Here is a 14,024-nt window from a genome sequence, read left to right on the forward strand (position 1 = left end):
ATCTGCTCCGGCCCCGCTCCCCAGCCGAGGGTCCCTCCCCTGCAACATCCCGGCAGGCTCTGGGCACGACTTTTTAAGCCGCGGCCCCTTTAAGCCGCGGCCGTGCAGGGATCCGTAGCGGCGCGGCCAGCCAATGGCAGAGCCCCGCGTCAGCGCGGGCCGCGGTGCCTGTCGGGAAGCGTAGTCCGTCGGCGGCCCTGCTCCCCGATGGCGGCGGCGCGGCGGCTGCTGCTGCTTGTGCTGCCGCTGGCCTGGGCCCGGCCCGCGGGCGGCACCGACCCGTCGGGCGGCGGCTGGTAAGGGCGGGGGACGGGGACGTTGCCCCCGCTGCCCCCCGTTGCCTCCCGCTGCCCCCCGTTGCCTCCCGCTGCCCCCCGTTGCCTCCCGCTGCCCCCCGTTGCCTCCCGTTGCCCCCCGTTGCAGGCTGGCGGGCACGGTACCGGAGGAGCAGCGCTGCACCGTGGAGCGGGCCGACGCCTCCCTCACCTACTCCCTCTTCCTGCAGCGGTACGGGCCGCTGGGCACGGCCTCGGGCGGCCGCTGACCCCAGAGAGGGGCCGGGGGCGGGGGGGGCCGCGGACAGTCCCCGGTGCCCCGAGGCATTAGCGGGGAAGGTGGCTGGGCCGGCCCCCGTGGGACCCCGCTGCGCTGCTCTCCCCCAGGTTCGCCTTCTCCCGGCCGGTCATCCTGCGCGGGGTCACCGACAACTCAGTGAGTGCCGGGAGGGCACCTGGGGCACTCAGGGAGGCCGGGGCAGGGGACACACACCGGTGCCTGAGGAGCGGTGGCAGCAGCATCCCGGCCCCACTGTTGTCCCCCCACCCAGGCCTTCCGTGCCCTCTGCACCCGGGAGAAGCTTCTGGCGGCCTTTGGGGCCTGCCCGGTGCGGCTCAGCACCGCCAACACCTACTCCTACCGCAAAGGTGAGGGGCAGGGTGGGGGCAGCACCCCCGGCGCCCCCCCCATGGCAGGCAGCATCTGCCCAGGGGCTGCCGGCCTGGCCCCCAAGCTCTCCCTTGCCCACAGTGGACGTGCCCTTCCAGGAGTATGTGGAGCAGCTGCTGAAGCCGCAGGATCCGGCCAGGCTGGGCAGTGGTGGGTAGCACCATCCTGCTCTCCACAGCTGGCCACCCTTGCCCTCCTCACTGGCTTCAGCCTCCCCCTCTGTGTGCATCCCCCCCAGACACTCTCTACTTCTTCGGGGACAATAATTTCACTGAGTGGGGCCCCCTCTTCCAGCGGTACGTGCCCCCTCCCTTCCGCATCCCGGGCACCAGCCCTGCCTACAGCTTCGGGATCGCAGGTGGGTGCCTGCAGAGGTGGCGGTGGGGGCAGGGGGGGGTCTCTCCAACACTAACCCCAACGCTCTCCCACCATAGGCTCAGGATCTGGTGTTCCCTTTCACTGGCATGGTCCCGGTTTCTCTGAGGTGATCTTTGGGAGGAAGGTGAGAATTTGGGAGGGAGGGGGGAGAAAAAGACCCCAGTGGGCATTCCCGGAACATGCAGAAGCCCCCTGGGGCTCAGCCCGAGGGGCTGGAGGGGAAATGGAGGTGGGGGGGGGGGGGAGTGCCCTCCTCCCTGGTATCTTCCAGCGCTGGTTTCTGTATCCACCGGATAAAACACCCCACTTCCACCCCAACGAGACAACGCTGGCCTGGCTTCACCACACATACCCCGTGCTGCTGCCGTCGGAGCGGCCACTGGAGTGCACCCTCCGCCCCGGGGAGGTGAGTCCTGCATCACCCCGGGTCCCTGCTCCCCTCAGAAGGGGGGAGGGGACACCCCCAGTCAGCACCCCCAGCTCTCTCCCAGCAGGTCCTGTACTTCCCTGACCGCTGGTGGCACGCCACACTCAACCTGGACACCAGCGTCTTCATCTCCACCTTCCTGGGGTAGAGCTGGGAAGGATGAGGACATGTCACCACCATCCCAGCTGCAGTGAGAGCAACAGCAGCTGCCCACTCAATTACTGGTGTTGGGACCAAGTGCCTGAAGTTCTGGTTTTTACTGGTCTTTCCTCTTCCCCTTGGATTAAAGTTGTTGTTCTGCTGTAGTGCTTCGAGTATTGCTACATCCCCGCCCACCCTTGGGGACTGGCACTGGTTCCCAAGCCAGGACAGCGCCTGCTGGTGCAGAGATTGTTGCCCTGAACCACTCCAGCTCTTTTCTCCATATTTATTGCTGAATTTTTTTTTATTTTTTTTTTAATTGACATTGGCAAACTTCCAGAGGGTGCTCAAAAGCCAGGCAGGCTGTCAGCTGACTGAAAAGCTGGAGTCTCAGTCAGATGCAATTTGTTGGTTGGTTTTGTTGTTTTGTTTTTTTTTTTTTTAAAGGGATTTCATTAAAAGGAAGAACTTTAATCCAGGCAGCTGGTCACAGGGGAACATTGGTCTCCCACCCTGGCAAGTGCCTATTTACAGGGAAGAGGAGGACCTGACCCTGGCCAGGCAGGAGGTGGTGGGAGGAGGAAACAACTATGTACACAGGGAGGGGACTGGGGCAGACCAGCACCAGGCGCTCATCCCGACAAGCTCCTCCCTGGAGCAGGACACAATCTTTGGGGATTGTCAGCTGCCATAGACAAGGGGGACCCTGCTCTCTGGGTGATTAATATGTTGGTGAGACCTTCCAGTCCACTTTGATGAGCCAGTCTCCTCCAACCCCCCAGGGCAGGTCTTCCTCCAAGTGCCATGGTCAGCAAGGAGCTGGTGGAGAGGGAAGCCTTTGTGCCCACCCAGCCACTGCGGCTCCTCAGGAAGGGGAGATGGGGACGTGCCCTCACCCAGCGCTTTCGCTGGATCTCTGGGCACCTGGAGCAGAGGGGGAGCAGCTGGAGAGCAAGTAAGGCATGGTGCCAGCCCAGCGAGAGCTGTCTGTGCCGCTGTGGCTGGGGGAACCTGGGCAGGCCAGCGCTGCCCCCTCAGCCCCTCAGTAATCCTCCACCCAGCCATTCTCCGAGATGAACGCATCTATCACCTCCTTCATGGCGAGGTTGGGGATCAGCTGATCCTGGGTCAAAGGACTCCGCGTCACTGGATCGAAATGACCCACGCGCTGTAAGGGAGGAGACAGCCACCAACCGGTTACTCCATGTGCCCAGCCTCAGCCCCGGGGCACAGGTGCCCGTGAGGCCAGTGCAGTCCTGGCCTGTGTGCCGGCATCCAGCCCAGCAGCCAGGCATCCTGTGCCTGCTGGGGGCAAGGCAAGAAGGGGGTGGAGGGAGAGCCCCTTCTGAAGGTACCTCCCAGCAGGCTGGGAGCAGGTCAAAGCACAAGGTCCCTGCCAACAGCCGCCTCTGCTTCAGGCAGGGCCCGGCAGCGCCTGCCACCTTCCTGCCTGCCCCCACACCTCCGCAGGGCGATGCCTGGGCAGGTAACTGGAACCAAGCCCACGGAGGCATTTGAGCCCTTAGTTGGGCAGGCAGCTGCCTTCATGCCCAGGCAGGGCAGGCAGGAGGGGCAGAGGAGGACTGCGGGCAAGGTCCTGGGAAGTCGCCACTGTCCCCAGCCCAGCAGTACCTGGAGATGTTCCTCGATGTCCTTCCTGTCATAAGTGATCCCGCTGGGTGTGATGCAGGGCTCTCTCATCAGCTCGAAACTGATCTTCCCGCACAGGTAGTCAGGGATATCCCGCTTCTGGCTCGAGAGAAGCAGAGCTGGGTCAGGAGGGGTTGGGTGAGCCCAGCATTAAAAGAAGGGGGCTAGGAGATGGTGCCGCATCAGAGGGGGAAGCAGGGAAGATGGCAGAGGTGGTAGCACAGACTAAAGCAGGTTTACAGCAAACAGCTCTGGAAAGGGAGAGATGGGAGCATGGGCCAGGGCACACTCACCTTCCTCTTCTCGTCCACTTGAGAGAAGAGCTCATCCATGTCTGCCAGGTACTTGTCCTGAAAGAGAGGGCCTTAGGACGAGGAGACCCTGGTGTACAGGGGCTATGTGCTCCCAGGGAGAGAGCCCTGAAGCCTCCCACCCCCTCTGCTTTCACAGCCCCCAGCCAGCGCTCGCCCAGCACCAGGGTGAAACACAGGAGTGATCCAGCTTAAAAATAACCTGCCTTTGTGGGGCTATTTTTATCTCGGGATTAGGCCCCTGCGCCAGGCCAGCACCCAGACCCACATGTGGCCAAGAGCTGCTCGTGTTGCACAGCCCTCAGAGAACAACAGGTAGGGCAGCTGAGGGAGCGCAAACAGGTGTCACCGCTGCCAGGCTGCCCTGGGCTGGGACAAGAGGTGACAGAGCAGGGGCAGCTGTCACGGGGGGACACGAAAGCCCTGCAACAGCAGCTCGAGCCACAAAATGAAGGCTGAGAAGCTGTGCCCTGCCCCAGGGTTTTCTGGCTTTCACTTGCACAGCTGCAGCCCTGCAGCTGCCTCTGCCATGGCAGAGCATGGGGATGAGGATGGGATGAGGAAGCCCCAGCTCGTATCCCAGCCTCCGTGAGCCTCCCTGGCCCCCCTGCTCACGTGCTTGGCCTCGATGCTGGCCAGCTGAACTCTGCTCCGGCTCTCATCTGCATTTTCTTCCTGCTGCATCTTCTGGCACTCGGCCAGCTCCCTAGGACAGAGTGGGGGAGATCAGAAGTGATGGGGGGATGCTATCGCTCCCTTCCCTGCTGCTGCCCCACTGCAGGGCTCTGCGTGCGCACAGAGCTGTGACAGCTTTGTGGCACTAAAAAAGCCTTTACAGGTGCCGCTGCTGCCCCCTGCCACATTTACCTCTCTTTCTCTGCCATGATCAGCTTGGTCAGGTAGGAGTGCAGTTCGTTCTCCTGGTTGATCCGCTTCTCCTCGATGCTGTTCCAGCGTTTCTTCTTGGCGATGCGCAGTGCGCTGGGGATATCGTCTCCAAAATTCAGCCGTTGTTCCTTGGCGAGATTGTAGGCTGGGGAGAGAAAGGGCACCTCAGAGCCAGCACTGGCTTCCCTCTCACCATCCCTGGGCCCTTTCCCAGTGGGCAGGCAGGTGCAGGGGGGAATGCTGGCACCGTGCCCGCTCACCTCGCTGCAGGTTAGCAATAGCCTCATCGTAGTTCTCCATCTCCATCTGGCACTGGCCCAGGAAGAAGTGAGCCTTCACCGACTGGCCATCCAGCTCCAGGGCTCGCTTGCAATCTGCCAGCGCCTTGTCGTGCTGCTGCATCTTCAGGTAGCAGAGGGCTCGGTTGGTGTAGTAGACGGCCACCAAGGGGTTGCGGTTCTGCAAGGCAAGACCCATGTTATGGCCAGTGACAGCAACTGCCGGCAGGAGCGAGATGCGGTGACAACAGGGTGACAACTGGATGACTCGGTGAGCTGGCTGCGCAATGCTGTCACCTTGGTGAGAGCCAGGAGTGCCAGCTTGGGCTTGCACCCCACCAGGAGCTGCCGGGATGGATGGGGGACAAGCTGGGGCCAGTCCCCATGGGACAGCCTGTCCCCCAAGGAGGGGGGGAACAACAGCCCCCCAGCACCATTCCCTGGGACCAGGGTGGGTCTGCCCTTCCAAGTGCTGCCTAGGGATGTGGTGGAGCTGGGGGGGGGGGGGGGGGGGGGGAGGGCAGGCCCAGGCTGGGGGTGGACACAGAAGTGTCCAGCTTGGAGCCTGGAGGGGGTGGGACACATACAGGCCTGGCTGTGTGCAAGCCCAGGGAGGGTACCAGGGCCAGGGCAGGCTTGGGGGCAGTAGCCCAGGCCAAGGGGGGGCGGGGGCAGGCCGAGGGAGGGGATCCAGGCCCGAGGGGGTGATCTAGGCCGAGGGCAGGTCCTGTCCCGGGGGGTGGCCAGGCTGGGGCCAGAGGTGGGTGGCCAGGCCCGGGTGTGGGGCAGCGGCCAGACCCAGGGGATCCCATCCCCGGGGTGCCCGGGCCAGGCCCGAGGGGGTTCCCGGGCCAGGGCGGGTAATGTCGGGAGGGTGCCCGGGCCCGGCGGGGGGTCCCACGCCGGGATGTCAAAGCCAGGCCCGGGAAGGTGTACGGGCCAGGGGGGTCCCGTCCCGGGGGTGCCCAGGCCAGGCCCGGGGGGGGTTGGGGGTCCCGGCCCAGTGTGCCCAGGCCGGGCCGGGGTGGGGCTGGGACTCACGATGGCGCGGCCGTAGCAGGCGGCGGCCTCGGGGTACTTGCGGCCGCCGAAGAGCCGGTTCCCCTGCTCCTTGTGCTCCTGCGCGCTGTGGCTCTTCTCGGGGCTACCGGCCCCCGCGCTCCCCGCGCCCGGCCCCGCCGCCCCGGGCCCCCCCGTGCCGCCCTCCCGCTCCTCCTTCCCCTTCATGGCGCCGCCCGGTTCCGCCCGGCCCGGCCCGGCCCGGCCAGCTGGGGCCGGCGGCTCCGCTGCTCCGGCCGCGCACTGCGACAGGCGCCGCTTCCGGGGCCGGGCCGAGCGGGGGGCGGGGCGGGGGCGGGGCCGAGGCGGGGGCGCGGTTTGTGGGGCTGGATGGGGGGTGGGGGCGGAGCCCCGGGGGGCCTGGAAGGGGGAGTGCGGTGGGGGCGGGATGGGGGGTGCGGGGTCCTGGGGGTGCGGAGTGCGGAGGGGGCGGGGACTGGGGGGGCGGGGTCCGAGGGGGGCTGGGGGGGCGGGGTGCGGAGGGGGGGGACTGGATGGAGGGTGCGGGGTTCGGGGTTGGGGGCTGGGGTGGGAGTGCAGGGGGGGGGATAGATGGGGGTCGGGGTCCGGGGACGGGGGGGGGCGGGTCTGGGTAGGGAGCTGCGGGGTGGGAATGCAGGGGGGTGTGGGTGTGCAGAGGCATGTGGGGTTTGTTGGGGGGGCTGCAGGGAGGGGGCTGGATGGGGGGTGTAGGGGAGTGGGAGGGCTGTACCGGGGGGCGCAGGGGGTGTTTGGGTGCGTGGGGCAGGGGTGAGTGCGCTGGAGCATGTGGGTCTGGATGGGGGGGGCGCAGGGGGGTGTCCCAGTGCGCAGCCCGTGCTGCAGCCCCCTGCCCCCAGCCCCGCGGGGCCGAGCCGGTTCACGCGTCCCAGAGTTTTCCGCTCCAGTAAGTGCTGGAGCCCCCCCGACCCCCCCCCGGGGCAGACGGCCCCGGCGCCTGCCCTGAATCACAGCAGCGGGGATGGGGAGGGGGGGACACCCCTAAAATCCCCCGCCCAGAGACACAGGCCCTGGCAGTGTGCAAAATATTTATTTATACTCCAAAAAGGTCTGAGGGGGGGGTGGGAGGGGGGGGTCGGAGCGGGGCCCCCCCGTGCCCCCATCCCGGGGCGAGCCCCCTGCGGGGGGAGGGCAGCAAAGCGGGGGGCCGGGGCGCGGGGGGGGCTCAGCTGGCACCTGCCTGCGGGGCTCCCCAGGGCTCCTTCGCCTTTTCTCTCTCTTTTATTTATATTTATTTTGGCGTAGAAAAATAAATCGCTCCTATTTTGGCACCAGTCCTTCATGTGAAAGTGCAGGTCCTGGGGGGCAACGAGTCGGCCCCCATCCTGGAAAAGGGGGGTACAGGAGCAAGCAGGGGGTGTCCCCCCCGCACTGGGCTCCTTCCCGGGGGGCACATCCTGAGCCCTGCGGGCACCCCAGGGGGGGTTCACGATGCCAGGGCAGGGCTGAAGCATCCTGGGGGGGGGGTCACAGCGGGGCGGGGGGCTGCTAGGGTGTAGAGAGGGGGGACACACAGCCCATGGGGGGGCGGCGCGCTCGCTAGCACCGAGGGGGCAGGCGGGCAGGGGGGTGACCTGTCCCCATGTCACGCGCGGGGACCCCCCCTCCACCGGGCTTGGCCAGCGTTAGAAAACAAAAATAAATAAATTAAATAAATACAGGGGTTGATGGGGTGGGGTGGGGGGTGTTATGGCGGCGGGGGGATCTGTGCCCCCAGCAGGTCGTAGGCAAAGATGTTCCAGAAGACGGCGAAGAGGAGGAAGGTGCCGTAGGAGAGGAGCAGCACCCACCAGCCACACTGGTCCTGCAGGCTCTCCTCGTAGCTGCGCAGGATGGTCAGCCCCATGCTGATGCCCACGATGGCCCCGGCCAGGTGGGCCATGAAGCTGGGCTGGGGGCCCGAGGCCGGCAGCGGGGGCGAGAAGCGGAGCCAGACGGCACGACCCACCTCCGAGCTCACTGTAAGACAGGGCCGGGAGGTGCTGAGCCCCCCCACCACCACAGCCCCCACTCCTTGGGTACCCCCGGGGTGGGGGGCACGGCCGGGTACTCACTGCACACCAGCGCCAGCACCATCCGCAGCAGCTTGTAGGGGCAGCGCATCCCGGCCCAGTTCTGTGGGCAGACGGACGGGTGGATGGAGAGAAGGACAGATGATGGCCCAGTACGGGTGATGCCCCCAGCACCAGGGAGGGGGCTGCCACAGAGGCCCCCACTGTGCCCCAGAGGAGCTGCGCCCTGGCCCCACAGAGTCCCCCGAGGTGTCCTCCCTGCCCCCTGATGCCACCCCATGGCATGCCCCCCACTGCCACCCCATGCTGCCCACCCTACCATGGCACCCACCCCATGCCACCCCATGGCACCCCCCACCCAATGTCACACCACGCTGCCCACCCTACAATGCCACACCACCGCACCCCCCACACAATGTCACACCACGCTGCCCACCCTACAATGCCACCCCATGGTGCCCACCCCACAGCACCTCCCACCCAATGTCACACCATGCTACCCGCCCTACAATGCCACCCTATGGCACCTCCCACCCAATGTCACAGCATGCCACCCACTCTCCCACGCCCCAAGGCCCCCACGTCCCGGCACTGACCATGACAACGTTGGCAAGGTGTGCCGAGCAGAGTGCGTAGACGCCCCCCGAGCCCCCAACCAGGGGGGCCCGCATGTCAGTGATGGAGACAGTGAGGGAGCCTGTGGGCACGGGCAGGGCTCAGTGCAGGGCCTTGCCCCCCCATCGCATTAATTAATTACTGTCTACATTAATTAGTTACGGGCTGCATTGCCCCCAGCCCTCCAGGGCAAGTGATGCTGGCAGTGCCAGGTGGTACCCAGTGGTCAAGAGTGGGTGGCGAGCGAGGCTTCGCATCCCCCTCAGACTCGGGGTGCATCTCCCCATGCCCTCCCCGGAGCTGGTGGTAGGGATGGATGGGGACATCCCCTGCGCCAGGCAAGCACCCACCTGCCAGGACACCGGCCAGGTAGAGGAAGCTGATGCGCAAGATGCCGTGCACCATCTCCAGGGGCACCCCGATCATCAGCTGCAGGAGGGCGTTGAACCCCAGCTGCTCCAGCCTGCCCAGGCACAGGAGGGGACACGCGGTGGCTCAGCCCGCGCAGCCCCCAATTTCCCCCCCCGGCAGGGACCTACCCCACGTGCATGAACATGTAGGTGAGGAAGCGCCAGGCACGCGCCCGGTGCCCAGGGTGGTAGACCAGGGGGCTCTTCATGTACTCGGGGTGGTAGGTCTGCAGCACCCACTTGTTCAGCCGGGCCCCGTAGCAGAGGAACACGATGATCTGCACCAAACCCCACGGCTGTCACCCCCAGCACTGCTGGCACCCAGCACCATCCCTCGGTCCTGGGGCAGGCTCACCTGGCCCCCTCCGCCCTGGGTCTGAGCCTCCCATGGTCACTAGGACATCACCACTGGGGCCACCCGTCCCATCTGCCCTGGGTTTGACCCTCCCCCATAGGCACTGGCACATCACCACTGGGATCACTGGGATCACCCATCTCCTCTGCCTCAGGTCTGAGACCACCACAGCCACTGGCACATCACAACCGGGGTCACCCATCCCTGCATCCCCAGATCTGAGCCCCCCTGCGGGCACCAGGACATCACACGCAGGGTCACCCAACCTGTCCCCACAAGGTCTGAGCTCCCCCGAGGGCAGAGGGGCGCTTCAGCCAGGATCAGCCTGGGACCGGCCGGCCATGTGCCCGTGTCCCGTACCTGGGTGAGGGTGACAGCTGCCATGAAGACAGGGGGTGGACACGTGCGGTGCTGGTAGAAGTACCAGCGCCGGTCCATCTCGCAGGGCAGGATCTCATAGGCCACGTAGCGAACGAAGCGCTTGTAGAAGCCCAGGCCGGTCTCGTCCAGCAGCACGTCGCGGGGCAGGGCTCGCTGCCCGTTGGCAATGGCACGTTTGAAGCTGCTCGAGCGCTTGCTGCTGATCTGCAGAGAGAGGCCGTGCCCGCGGGGTCCGCAGGGGCAGCTCAGGCCGCTGGGCTTGTGGCCATCCCCTGCCCATCACCACCACCCCGTGCCACAGCCCGGTGGGACAGGCTGGACAAGCCACCCCAAGGCTGTGCCATCATCCCATGCCAGGGGAGCCCCCGGGGACCACCAGTGTCTGCCCCCCTCCCCATGGGCACAAGGTGGTGCCCAGTGCCCCGCCCCCCCCCTGGATGACACCTGGCTGCTCGCCCCTGTCCCTGCAGCCCCCCAGCACTGACCAGGTCTACCAGCTCCTGATAGCAGACCTGCCCCTCGTCGTTGCCCTGTGCCAGGGCCACCAGCATGTCCAGCTTGGCGGGGTCCAGGGGCAGCTCATGGCTGTGCACGAGGCTGGCGAACGTCTCCACCCCGATGAAACCGGTATTTTCGGGGTCGAGCTGTGGGGCACAGCACGGGCCATTACCGGGATGCTGGAGCTGCAGCTCCCTGACCAGCCAGGGAGACCATCTGGTGCCCCTCACCCTGGCCTCAAGCCTGGTGGTATCATGTGCCGCCCTGTGACACCAGCCCCTGCCTCTGCAAGGGAGGCTACAACCCAGACCCACCCTGTACCCCGGACTGTGTGGGTGCCCTGTGCCGTGTGGGTGCCCCATGCTGTGTGGGTGCCCCGTGCCACGCCGGTGTCCCAGTCCCCCTGTGGCGCAGCCAACACTCTCCCACTCAGTTATTTCTCGCCGCCAGCAGCCTGCCAGCCAGGAAACCACAAAGCTAAACACACGCGCAGCCCTGGCACCAGCCTCCTCCTCCTCCTCCCGCTCCTTCTGCACGCCCTCGCTGCCGGGTGCTGGGCTCCACTGTGTGGGGCACCCTGTGCCGGGGTACCCTGCGCCATCCCTAGGGCTCCCAACGGTGACTGGGCACCCTGAGTCCTCCAGGCACCGCACACCACTGGGCACCCAGCACCATGAGGCACCCTATATGGCCCCACTCGTGGAGACAAGCCCAGGGTGGCACAAGGAGGATATAGAGAGGGAGAGGGCATCGATGGCCAGAGCACAGCTCCAGCTGTGCCAAGGGTAGCTGGGACACTGCACCCTGCAAATAGTGTTGGGTTTGCTCCTTCCTTCTGCAGGGGATGAAATTCAGGAGAGGAAACTCATCCCCATGGGACGGGCAGGAGAGGGAGTGCAGGGAGCATGGGACTGTACCCCCACCCCAGCATGTATCCCATCATCCCAGCAGGAAACAGCCAAAGCCCCTTTCCCAAGGTGGGTCTGGCTGCCCCGATCCTCTACCTGAGGCAGGCATGGGTGCAGGATGGGATGCAGGATGGGATGCCGGGTGGGGAGCAGGATGCGATGCAGGGTGGGGAGCAGGATGGGATGCCAGGCGTGCAGAGCAGGGTGGGATGCAGGGTCCAGGGAGCAGGCAGTGCTTGCATCCTCTGAGCAGCCCCATGCCCCACACACACCACCCCACAGGTGCCACATGTGTGTGCCATGCCAGGACCTGGCATACGCCACCCCACGTGCTGGCACACGCTGAGCTCACTGGCCCCCAGAGAACCGCGGCAGCAGCCAGGAAGCCCCCCTCTGCTTTCAGGGTGCATCTCCCCTTACTGCAACCCCACTCCCCCTACAGTCCCCCAGAGAGCCCGATCCCCATCATCCCAGCCCCTGGGCCCTGCTGGGCTCTCCCAAGTCCTGCTCTCTCCCCAGGAAGATGCTGCTCATCCCCGAATGGCTTGGAGGCACATGGAGCCCCTGTGCCAAGGGTGGGGTGACACAGGGGACAGCATCACAGCTCCTGGGCTGGGGTGGCTGGGGGACTCAGCCAAGGTCATGGAACCAGCCAGAGGCAAGGGGGGACCATTAATAATCCCAACCCTCAATAAATTCCCCGCTCACCCCCAGGGAGAGCCACCAGCTCGGCTCAGGGTGGGTGGGGATGGAGGGACCAGGCGGCTGAGCACAAGGGGAGCTGCTCGGGGCTGAGCATCAGGCAGGGATAGGGCTGGGGTGCAGCGCCTGTTAATGCATCGGGGCCTGATCCTGCCAGCGGAGCGGAGCCCAGTGCTACACAGCATTAACATTCTATGGCCTGATCCTGCAATCAGGTCACGGGGTTGGATGCAGCCCCCCACGAAGGCATGTGAGTCCCAGCCTCGCTGGGGTGGCCGAACCTCACGGCAGTCCTGGGGCCTGGGAGCCCCATCCTGCACCCAGCACTGGGGTTCGGCTGACCAGCACCCCTCGCCCTTGAGGGTGCACCCGGCAGGATCCGGCCCGGGGCAGGTGGCGCGAGCAGTGCTGGGGTCGAGGAGGAGGCCACAAGTGAGCTGAGTTGCGTGGTCTCAGCGGCGCCAGGAGGGTCCGGGGCAGTGACGGGGGGCACCGAGGGATGCTCCGCAGGGGGCGGCGGGCCGGGGGTCGCCCTGGGCGAGCAGCGCTGCCCCGTGCCCGCCAGCCCGGCGAGCAGCCGCTGCCCGCTGCGCGGCAGCCGTGCCCGGTGCATGCGAGCATCCCCCCCCGCAGCGCTGCCCGGCGCACGGCGGCGCCCCGCGAGCGGAGCGCGGTGCCCGGCCGCCCCCCGAGAGCGCTGCCCGGTGCCCGGCGGCCCCCCCCCGCTCTCACCTGCTCCTGGATGAGCTGCAGCAGGGAGCTCCTGTCCATGCACCCGGCGGGCGGCGGGCTCCGCCGCTCCCCCGCGCCCGGGGCCGGCGAGCCGGGCAGGGGAGCGGCGCGGGCGGCGGGGGCGGCGGGGGGGGCGGCTCGCCCCGCCAGCCCCGCGTTGCGGCGGGCCCGGGAGCGAGCTGCGAGCGGCGGCGCCGGGAGCCGCCGATGGCAGCGGGGCGGCGGCGGCGGCGGGGGCGGGAGCGGAGCCGAGCGGAGCCGCCCCCGCCGCAGCGCACGGCGCAGCGCCCCCCCCACCCCCACCCCCGGCGCCGCGCGGGGAACCGGGACCCGCTCCGCCCCGCCCCGCCGGCAGCCCCGGCCCCGCGCCCCACACACAGCACGGGCAGGGAGCCGGCACCGGGCACTCGCAGCCTGGGATGCTGCCTACCCGCATCGCTGCACGTGTACCCACATCCTACAGCCCCCTGCATCCCTGCACGGGTACCCTCATCCCTGTGTGGGGTACCTGCATCCCTGTATAGCTCCGTGCATCCCTGCACAGGTACCCACATACCTGTATGGGTACCTGCATCCCTGCACGTGTACCCTCGTCCCTGTATGGGTACCTGCATCCCTGCGTGGGTACCTGCATTCCTGTATGGGTACCTGCATCCCTGTACAGCTCCATGCATCCCTGCACGGGTACCCACATCCCTGTATGGGTACCTGCATCCCTGCACGGGTACCTGCATTCCTGTATGGGTACCTGCATCCCTGTACAGCCCCCTGCATCCCTGCACGGGTACCCACATCCCTGTATGGGTACCTGCATCCCTGTAAAGCTCTGTGCATCCCTGCACATGTACCCTCATCCCTGTATGGGTACCTGCATCCCTGTACAGCCCCCTGCATCCCTGCACGGGTACCCACATCCCTGTATGGGTACCTGCATCCCTGTAAAGCTCCGTGCATCCCTGCACATGTACCCTCATCCCTGTATGGGTACCTGCATCCCTGTACAGCCCCCTGCATCCCTGCACGGGTACCCACATCCCTGTATGGGTACCTGCATCCCTGCACAGGTACCCATATCCTACAGCTTCCTGCATCTCTGCATGGGTACCTGCATCCTGTATGGGTACCTGCATCCTTGTGCAGGTAGCTGCATCCCAGTACAGCTCCCTGCATCCCAGTGTGAGTATCCATATCCCAGTACAGGTACCCACATGCTGGTAGGTACTTGCCTCCCAGTGCAACACCTGCGTCCTTGTACATGCTTCTGCATCACAGTACAGCACCTGCATCCTGCTACAGGAATCTGTGTCCTGGTGCTGTAACTGCATCCTGGTATG

The 14,024-nt window shown here is 66.3% G+C and overlaps 3 protein-coding genes across 7 annotated transcripts; 1 reads left to right on the forward strand and 2 right to left on the reverse strand.

Annotated features, from left to right (window-relative positions):
* The first annotated feature begins 187 nt into the window (after window positions 1-187).
* Window positions 188-2,055, forward strand: JMJD8 (jumonji domain containing 8). Of its 4 annotated transcripts, none has more exons than XM_037386017.1 (9): window positions 190-296; window positions 424-507; window positions 663-711; window positions 827-923; window positions 1,027-1,095; window positions 1,184-1,303; window positions 1,380-1,447; window positions 1,595-1,729; window positions 1,795-2,055. In XM_037386017.1, the coding sequence occupies exons 1-9, from the start codon at window positions 208-210 to the stop codon at window positions 1,942-1,944; spliced, it is 861 nt and encodes a 286-aa protein (XP_037241914.1). In that variant the 5' UTR covers window positions 190-207; the 3' UTR covers window positions 1,945-2,055. The 4 variants fall into 4 exon arrangements, with proteins under 4 accessions (XP_037241917.1, XP_037241914.1, XP_037241915.1 ...); XM_037386018.1 differs by having other exon boundaries at window positions 191-296; window positions 1,815-2,055; XM_037386019.1 differs by having other exon boundaries at window positions 192-296; window positions 1,818-2,055.
* A 125-nt stretch (window positions 2,056-2,180) lies between these two features.
* Window positions 2,181-6,331, reverse strand: STUB1 (STIP1 homology and U-box containing protein 1). Its single transcript, XM_037386015.1, has 7 exons — window positions 6,060-6,331; window positions 5,001-5,199; window positions 4,720-4,885; window positions 4,468-4,558; window positions 3,835-3,891; window positions 3,524-3,640; window positions 2,181-3,059 (listed from the first exon to the last, which is right to left on the reverse strand). Exons 1-7 carry the CDS (start codon window positions 6,243-6,245, stop codon window positions 2,934-2,936), a joined length of 942 nt encoding a protein of 313 aa, XP_037241912.1. The 5' UTR covers window positions 6,246-6,331; the 3' UTR covers window positions 2,181-2,933.
* An 808-nt stretch (window positions 6,332-7,139) lies between these two features.
* RHBDL1 (rhomboid like 1) lies at window positions 7,140-12,902 on the reverse strand. 2 transcript variants are annotated; one of them, XM_037386009.1, is made up of 8 exons: window positions 12,691-12,902; window positions 10,336-10,494; window positions 9,830-10,054; window positions 9,244-9,392; window positions 9,055-9,167; window positions 8,686-8,786; window positions 8,132-8,192; window positions 7,140-8,036 (listed from the first exon to the last, which is right to left on the reverse strand). In XM_037386009.1, exons 1-8 carry the CDS (start codon window positions 12,727-12,729, stop codon window positions 7,765-7,767), a joined length of 1,119 nt encoding a protein of 372 aa, XP_037241906.1. In that variant the 5' UTR covers window positions 12,730-12,902; the 3' UTR covers window positions 7,140-7,764. The 2 variants fall into 2 exon arrangements, with proteins under 2 accessions (XP_037241906.1, XP_037241907.1); XM_037386010.1 differs by having other exon boundaries at window positions 10,363-10,494; window positions 12,691-12,737.
* Window positions 12,903-14,024: the final 1,122 nt, after the last annotated feature.

Source organism: Falco rusticolus, chromosome 4 (genome assembly GCF_015220075.1).
Source record: "Falco rusticolus isolate bFalRus1 chromosome 4, bFalRus1.pri, whole genome shotgun sequence".
Taxonomy (NCBI): Eukaryota; Metazoa; Chordata; class Aves; order Falconiformes; family Falconidae; genus Falco; species Falco rusticolus.

Coding starts and splice junctions, on each gene's coding strand:
- JMJD8 (XM_037386017.1), top strand. CDS start 208: ATGGCGGCGGCGCGGCGGCTGCTGCTGCTTGTGCTGCCGCTGGCCTGG. Junction 924..1,026: donor CACCTACTCCTACCGCAAAG/GTGAGGGGCAGG, acceptor CCTTGCCCACAG/TGGACGTGCCCTTCCAGGAG. Junction 1,448..1,594: donor AGGTGATCTTTGGGAGGAAG/GTGAGAATTTGG, acceptor GGTATCTTCCAG/CGCTGGTTTCTGTATCCACC.
- STUB1 (XM_037386015.1), bottom strand. CDS start 6,245: ATGAAGGGGAAGGAGGAGCGGGAGGGCGGCACGGGGGGGCCCGGGGCG. Junction 4,559..4,719: donor ATCATGGCAGAGAAAGAGAG/GTAAATGTGGCA, acceptor ACTCTGTCCTAG/GGAGCTGGCCGAGTGCCAGA. Junction 3,892..4,467: donor CCAGCATCGAGGCCAAGCAC/GTGAGCAGGGGG, acceptor CCTCTCTTTCAG/GACAAGTACCTGGCAGACAT.
- RHBDL1 (XM_037386009.1), bottom strand. CDS start 12,729: ATGGACAGGAGCTCCCTGCTGCAGCTCATCCAGGAGCAG. Junction 8,787..9,054: donor CCTGGCCGGTGTCCTGGCAG/GTGGGTGCTTGC, acceptor CCGTGCCCACAG/GCTCCCTCACTGTCTCCATC. Junction 8,193..8,685: donor ACCTTGCCAACGTTGTCATG/GTCAGTGCCGGG, acceptor GTCTGCCCACAG/AACTGGGCCGGGATGCGCTG.